Source organism: Peromyscus eremicus, chromosome 3 (genome assembly GCF_949786415.1).
Source record: "Peromyscus eremicus chromosome 3, PerEre_H2_v1, whole genome shotgun sequence".
NCBI classification, from domain to species: Eukaryota; Metazoa; Chordata; class Mammalia; order Rodentia; family Cricetidae; genus Peromyscus; species Peromyscus eremicus.
Window position 1 is genome coordinate 16969357 of NC_081418.1, and position 8259 is coordinate 16977615.

General features: G+C 43.9%; 1 protein-coding gene across 2 annotated transcripts in view; it reads right to left on the reverse strand.

Annotated features, from left to right (window-relative positions):
* LOC131906649 (calaxin-like) overlaps positions 1-5794 on the reverse strand; it is a 22218-nt gene extending 16424 nt beyond the window's left edge. For both annotated transcript variants that reach the window (XM_059257336.1, XM_059257337.1), the window contains exon 1: positions 5682-5794. In XM_059257336.1, the coding sequence (XP_059113319.1) occupies positions 5682-5739 (58 nt within the window). In that variant the 5' untranslated portion in view covers positions 5740-5794. The remainder of the gene's footprint in view (positions 1-5681) is intronic.
* Positions 5795-8259: the final 2465 nt, after the last annotated feature.

Consider the following 8259-nt stretch of genomic DNA (forward strand, 5'->3'; position numbering starts at 1 on the left):
GTTTACCTCCAGAGAGCCTGGGCAACTTCCCAGTGGCTCTGGCACTGAGAACGTGACATCCCTTCCCCCAGCCACCATTAACTGCCAGTAGTCCCTCAGGGGCGGGGGCTCATGAGCCTTTCCCCTTTGCATGATGAAATGTTGACAGGGCTCAGTCTTGTCTGGTGTGGTGAGTTCAATAGTGCAACAGCAGAGTCGTGTCAAGAAAGACATCATTTCGTAGCACATCCCCCCATCCTCCAAGTCTTTACTCCTTCTGTCTCCCCTCTTCTGCAGTGTTCCTTGAGCCTAGACTGGGGTGATATAGATCAGCCATTTGGGGCCGAGGAGCACTCCACCAGCCTTTATTCCAGCTCTTTGACCGGTCAGCAATCTCTGTGTTAACTGCTGCCTTTGCAATACAGCTTTCTTGAGGAAGACCAAGAGCAGCACCAATTCTGTGCACACCTGAGTGTTTAGAAAGCAGTTTGAGCATGTCCACTTAGCAAAACGACAGCTGGGTTCCCCCTTCGCTGCGATGATCTCCCTGCCACAGCTCTTAGTCCTCCAGAGCAGGTCTCGACTGCCATTAGGAAATGGTTATCCCCAAACATCCCTGCCACCACTGCACCAGAGGACGCATCTTGTCGGCTCTTACTGCAGCTTAGTGTTCGCGCCTAGGTAAGCTGTTAGCTTTCCTTCCCCAGAAGCCTGCAAGAGCACCTTCAGGCGCTGTAAAAGCCAGCTGGCAGGAAGGAAGCACCCAGCCACTGCAGCTGATTTCTCCGAGTCCTGTGACCAAAGTGTGCGGCATCTTCAGCAACAGTCTGAACAGGTGCTGGCAGGAAGGTAAGAACAGTGACAGTGGCATATAGTTCTGGGGCCTCTCTAACCAACAACTCAGGGAAACATCCCTCACCTGCACTGAGATTTGTGTTAGATAACAAGGCTTCTGGGAGGATTACTAGAGATGTAGGTTTCTTCAGTCATTACCCATACTAGGGTGGGCTTTTTGGTGAGATAGAGAGGTCTTTGAGTCATGTTCCTGTAAGACCCCTCACCCGTATTCCTGTAAATAAATTCACTAGCTCACCAAGCTAGCCTTGGGTGAAATTGTTTCTTTGGTGTGTTGTGTATACCCTGTCTATACTGTATGTGTCTCCCCAAGAAAAGTTACACATCGACGTGGTAGGATGTAGATCACCTTGTACATAAATGAAATTTCTGGATTGGGTTAACTGAGGCAGGAAGACCCACGCTAAATGTGGGCAGTACCATCCCACCAGCGAGGCCCTGACATAAGTAAGATTGGAGTGAAAAGTTTGAATTCAGTCCCTCCTCTAAAGACCTACTACATCTAGGTGGCAGTACATCTCTGATAGTGTAGATCTTTCTATTATTTTCAAATTTTAATTTTTATCTCTTGTAGCTCAGACTTGCCTTGAACTTCATATCATCAAGGATGATCTTCAATTTCTGACCCTCCTGCCTCTACCCCCTTAAGTGTTAGGAATGCAGGTGTGAGCGGCCACTTCCAGCTTTGGGGTGCTAGGGATTGAACCCAGGGCCATGCCAATATGTAGCAGGCACCCTAAGAAACTTTATCCCCACTCCGCAATCTCCTATCATACTTCAAGTAAGAGACACACAGGCAGTCTACTACAGACTGAGAGCCCAGTGTACCACAATGTAGTCACCTTTTCACAAATTTAGTGACAACGGGATGTTGATCTGTTATGAGATTAATATTTAGTGTGTTAATTCTATGAGAATGTAGTTTGCACAGCCATGAAGCCAGTATTCAAAGGTAATTCCCTGCCTCCATGCCTAGATTAAGACAATTATTTAGAAAAGGGATTAGAATTGTGTCTTTGGTGGTGCACTACCCAATAGACCTTCCAACATGTTCTCTGTGCTGTTCAATTTGGTAGCCATCGTGCATAGGCCGACATTGACTCCTGAAAAGTGGCTAGTGCGATGAAGAAAATGGGATTTTAAATATAATCATCTATAGATGGTCATACATAGCTAGTGCCTATCTTTTTGGACAATGCAACTCTAGAAAGTAGTTCAAAATTAATAGACAATTTACACTCAGTGTAGAAAACAAAGCTTTCTAGATTGATCTAAAAAGTATGGCAACAGGGGTTTGGGGATTTAGCTCAGTGGTAGAGCACTTGCCTAGCAAGCGCAAGGCCCTGGGTTCAGTCCTCAGCTCCGGAAAATTAAAAAAAAAATATGGCAACAGTTACATTGTAAAGAATTTCCTTTGTGAGGTCACTAGCTTTATGAGGGTCTGAGAGTCACTTAGTGGTGGCTGCTGACCATAAGAGGTCTTTAGTCATGACGTCATAAACTCTAAAGGTTCCAAGAAGTTCTAAACCAGTGGTTCTCAACCTATCACCTCTTCAGCAAACCTCTATCTCCAAAACTATTTACATTGCGATTCATAACAGTAGCAATATTAGTTATGAAATAGCAACAAAAGTAATTTTATGGTTGGGGATCACAACATGAGGAACTGTATTAAAGTGTCGTTGCATTAGGGAGGTTGAGAACCACTGGACTAAACCAAGGAAAGCCAAGAAACTTCTGTCATAAGGGCCTAGAACATTGTACACAAAGAAAAATAAAAACACAAGTTTTCCTAAGAAGCCTAAGGCAAACCGAAGTGTCCGTGCTCATTGTGAGAGCATGATGCAGAAGGCCACCAGAGCTGCCTGTGAGGACCTGCAGGGCAGTCAAGAGGATGATGACAATCCTTTGTGCAGACTCCGAACCCGACCTGTACCAATCCTGTCACTGTGGCTTTAGAAGGCTGACTCTGAGGCCTGGTTCCCTGTCTGTGAGCGCCTCTCACGCCACTGAACTTGTTTATAATCCAAGTGTAGAACAGGCAACCAGTTAGACCAGGGTAGGGCCTTGAAGGCCCTTAACCAGGCTTAACCAGTCAGAGTCTGAGCACTTTGAGCACAACTGAAAAATTAATGTCAAAACTTTTGAAAAATGAAGAAATGCAGCAATTTGTTTCTTTTCAAACTATCTTTGCTGATTATTACAAATTTTTATCTGTGTAACTGCTTTCAAGTAACAAACCATGGTATTAAACACATGGGTAGCAGACATATCTAACATAATTTCATTAGGATGGGGAATTTAGATTTTAAATACACACAAAATTTCCTTTTCAGCATTATTATTAAATAGGCTCACTTTAAAAAGCAGTCATTAAGGGGGACATCTCGGTTGGCAAAACAGTTGCCGAGTAGGACCTGAGTTTGGATCCCTAGCATCCATGGAAAGAGCTGGTGCAGCTGTGACTGTCCCCCAGCACTGGAGAAGCAGACTCTTAGAGGGGCTCGTCTAACTGGGGAGCTCCAGGTTTAGTTAAGATTATCTTCAGAACAAACCCTCCAGAAACAGAAGATTAATCAAGACACCAGCATTCATCAACCTCTCCCCGCTCACACAAGCATACACCTGCTGCATGTATGTGAATGTGTGTGTGTGCTGTGGAGACCCACAGGGGTTTCCTAGTGAGAACTTACTCAGGGTCCACGAACCTGAGCTTGTTTTACCCAGCAGGGCTGCATAAGGGGATGAATTGACCATAGCGTGGTTACCAGGTGTTTGGAAGGGTCTACACTTGGCTGTGTGGTATGCTTTGATCTAGCAAGGGGGGTCTTTTGCCCTGCCCCTTGACATGTTATAAAAAGCCCTTTTGAAGAGGCAGAAGGGGCCGTTGGGTATTGACCAAGGTCCTCCTGAAGCTATCCTGTGTTTCTGTCTTTCTTATCTCCGCTTTCTATCTAGTATTTTCTTTTTTAATTTTTTGGTTTTTCAAGACAAGGGTTTCTCTGTATAGTTTTGGCACCTTTCCTGGAACTCACTCTGTAGCCCAGGCTGGCCTCGAACTCACCAAGATCCACCTGTATCTGTGCTAGGATTAAAGGCGTGCGCCACCACCGCCCAGCCCTATCTAGTATTTCCTTATCCCTCTCTCCTCCTCATAGGAAACCTTTAAAAGGTGGGAGCTGGCCTCCCACAGTGTGCCATGTGCATACATATAAGCAAGCAATAATCAGTATTTACTGTGCTCATTATTGGCTAAATTAATAAAACTTTAAAGGATTATCTAGGAATTAAATAATAGGGTGACAAAGGAGACCTGGAGAAGTGCTTGAGGGATTCGGATATTTTATAGGCCAGCTTGAATATTTTATAGGCCAACTTGAATAAGGGAAAGCTAAGCCAAGCTTACAAAAACCTTATCACCATGTCCATCCACCTGAAGTCCCAAGGAAGACGCAAGTGTTCAAGACTGGCTGAAGTTAAATTAACGCCAATGCCTGGATGACTGAAAATGACCACTGGTCAGGATTATTTGTAGTTATGTCTGAGAAACAAACCCTCAGGAGTACATCACAATTTTCAGGGTAAGGCTGAACAAAACTGACCTATTAGATTGTTTACAGGCAAACACCTGTAACACGGGAAGCATCACACCATTTCTCTGTTGTTGCTCTTGCTGCTGTTGTTTGGGAGACAGGGTCTCACTATGTAGCTCCAGCTAGCCTGAAATTCTCTATGTAGATCAGACTGGCTTTGAGCTCAGAGACCTACCTGCCTCTGCCTCTGGAGTGCTGAGATTAAAGGTGCTCACCATGTCTGGCTAAAATTATATTTAAAAAGGTTTTTGGGGTGGTGTGTATGTGGGTACACAAACATGCCACAATGTGTGAGTGGAGGTCAGGACAACTTTGTGGAGTAAGTTTTTTCCTCCCACCTTACGTGGGTTTCGGCAACCAAACTCAGGTAGTCTGGCATGTATCTCCCAGCATCAAGTTCCTTTACCCACTGGGCCATCTTGCCCTCCCACCCTAAAAATTTTGTTATGATATGTGATCTGTATTTATAACTGTGTATGTGTACACCCATGTGTGGAGGTCAGAGAACTTTTGGGAACTGGTTCTCCTTCCACCATGGTTTACAGGACTCAAACTCAGGCCTCAGGCTTGCATGGCCAATGCTTTAACCCACTGATCCATCTCACTGCCTAAAATCACCTGATATATTTCTATTAGTCCCTAAGTTTTGTGCCAGAAACCACTGGAACTGGTCAAAGCAAACGCTTGTAATTAAAAAATTCTTATTGTCAACAGAATAAAATCTATGCTTGGCTGGCAGATTATTCTCCTGCATTTATGACTTTCTTAAGACACTCTCCCAACATGCCCAGATGTGTCAGGACACCTGATGGCTTACCTGTTTCTAAGTGCATGGTAACACTCACCTGCCCATCTGCTTGTAATCTATTCTGTGTGGAACGCAGGTCTAGGACAGCTGTGTCGGTTCTCGGGGCCCCGGGGACTGAACTCAGGTATCCACCTTGGGTGGCAGTACTTTCTTTGGCCCCTGACCACAATTCCCCCTTTTTGAGATAGGGTCTCAACATGTAGCCCTGGCTGGCCTGGAACTCTTATGTAGACCACGCTTCTGCCTGCCTCCTGAGTGCTGGGATTCAAGCTATGTGCCAGCACGTGCAGCTCTTACTTGTCTTTAACCAAACATACTAGAACTGGATTCTTAGTGTATGGTTACAGAGCACTCAGTGGTGTGCACTGTCTCCACCCAACCCAGCAACCCACGTCAGTCTGACTGAGTCGAGGTGCAGAGGCAGTGGTGGAGACCTCAGTACTCACAGCTCTTGACAGTTTTACTGATGGACTCCACCAGTTTCTTCAGAGCCCTCTGTTCCATTTGAGAGTCGTTTCAGCACACTGCTTTCCCAAAGACTCTACTTCAAGCTTGTGTCCCGAGCTGGCAATAACTCTGTAACTCCAAACAGAATGTGGCCATAGCAACTTCCTAGCAACCAGACAGAATGTTCTCAAGCAGCTGGGAAGATAAACAAGTGGACATTGCCATTCAGTACATATTCAGGGAAGTTGTAAAGGTTGTGTATATCTGAAACCTGCAGCCATTTCAATATTTAACAACGTGTAAAATGGTATTTCATTTATAGTTCCTCAGTGCAAATTAAAAGCATTTTTCTATTTGAACATATAACTAAAAAAAAGATGACAAAGTCTTCCTTTAGACTGTAGTAATTTCCCAAGCTATGAATAGCTCCCTCAAAGGCTGCCACCTACTGAAAAGTCACCAAGCACCTTCCCATGAGACCCACACAGCCTCATATACATGAGCTTCTCAGATGGAAAACCCACTTTCTTGCTCCCAATTGAGACCTGCTGGTGAGAAAACATGGTGTGGCTATGCTAGGCTGGTTAAAATGTCCACTGTCCTATGGCATCTTGGTTGTGAGACAGAGGAGGAACTGGCGTCTAGTCTAAGTGCTGATTTTCACATAGGGGAAAATAAACAGGGGAGGCCATACCCAAGCCATGTTTAGGATTTAGGACACAAGATTTTTTGGGGGGGTCCTGAGGATTAAACCAAGGCCTCATGTGCCACCTTGCTATATATGCACACATACCCCAGTCCCTCTAAGTTTTTAATAAAATATAAAACAACTTCTGTAACAACGCAGATACAACTGAGGGAGAAAAGAAGATTTTTTTCAGCCCCCTTACAAATACACCTAAAGAACGCCAGTGGTTTCAAGTTGCAAAGTGGCGAATTTCTGGTGTGCAGGCTCCCAGCTAAGCCTCGACAGCAACTCCCTTTCGTCTTCCCTGAGGCAACTGCACTGCTGGTCTGACATGACAAGGACGCAAGGAACAGGGCTCAGCACAGCTCGACTGAAAGGCACAAGTCTCTACTTTGGATAAAATTAAATTTGGACACTCTTAGGGTACTTAGAACACCCAAGGGCAACCAAAGGACTCCTAAGTGACCAAGAAGGCCAGCGCTGGTATCAAGACAACGTTTCCACAGACATTCGTCACTTTCTGGTGGTTACCACAGTGCCCTTCTGTAAGAGACATGCCGTGTTTGTAAAACTCGTGTAAAAACACCCGAGAAAGAAAAAGGGCAGTTTTGGTGGAAGAAGGAAGGTATGTCATTAATTTATACATTATCAAAACCATGGAAGTAATGTAAGGGGCAACACCCCATAAACATCCTTTGTATACCTCTCAGGAGACTGCTAGAGTCACCACACACCAAGGTGAGTCCTAGACAACAGTCTGAAAAAGACTCAACATTCTTCTCAAGCACCCATTTCCCACCTTCTCCAGTCTAACAAACCGCTGCTTCTTGCAGGGTGTAGCTGTCCCATCTAGACCAGTCCTTAAACCGCCCTGTACACTCGGGAAAAGTGACCAACAACTGACCAAATAGGCTTGGACATCAATCTTGGAAAATTTGGGGCGCGGGGGGGGGGGGGGGAGGTGATATTGTATATATCATATATGCATCTTAAAGCAGAAAAATTTGAGGAACTTCCCAAGACACACGTTCTTTTTATCACTAAAAACCCCAGGGCATATTTACCATTAACCTTTGTAACTACTGTGACCCAAAGGGAGGTAAGAACACAGCTATTTTAAGTAAAATAGCTATTTATTCAGCCTCTTGTCATGCCAAAATGTTCTGTGCATATTTCACTAATTACACACCCTCTGAAACAGGCAAAATTGTACATCGTTATATTTCATATTACCTGATTATATAAAAGTGTAAAATGAAAATGACTTATCAATTCCTTTTAACATTCCTAATAACCCAGAGATATGAGGCACAAAATCTCAGAAAAACATGACACAGGAAGAGCAGTTCTCAGGTAAGTTAACATGTCATAATCTGTTATGAATATCCAAAGACAACAAACTTTTAGAACATTCTATTTACTAAGATTCTGGCATAGCTTTATGTAACAAGATACAGCACACCAGGCCTGCCACTCAACTTGTTTGGGGAAGACTCAGCTTCAATATGAAGCCGTTAAAAATGAAAACCAAAAGTCCTGCTTTTTACATGCTAAATATCTTGTAAGTGTGCCATTAAACACAGTAATGAACTTAAGACAGCAAGAGTATGGAGTTAAAAGCTAAACACTGCAGCCTAAACAAAATCTATACAAAACATAAAGAGCTATCACTGGCTACATAGAAACCTTCTGACTGGTTAAAACCTGTATAAAACATGCACTTTAGAATTGTTAGCTATCAGTTCAGAAAGTACCAGTGTCTACTAAACAATTCCTCTCCAAAGTGTAGATAAAATGAATTAAAATGACATAACACCATCTAACCCTAAGAAACATTCAGTTATGACTCAAGTGGAGGTAAATTCCAGAGCTTTGGGGGCTTTCTCATG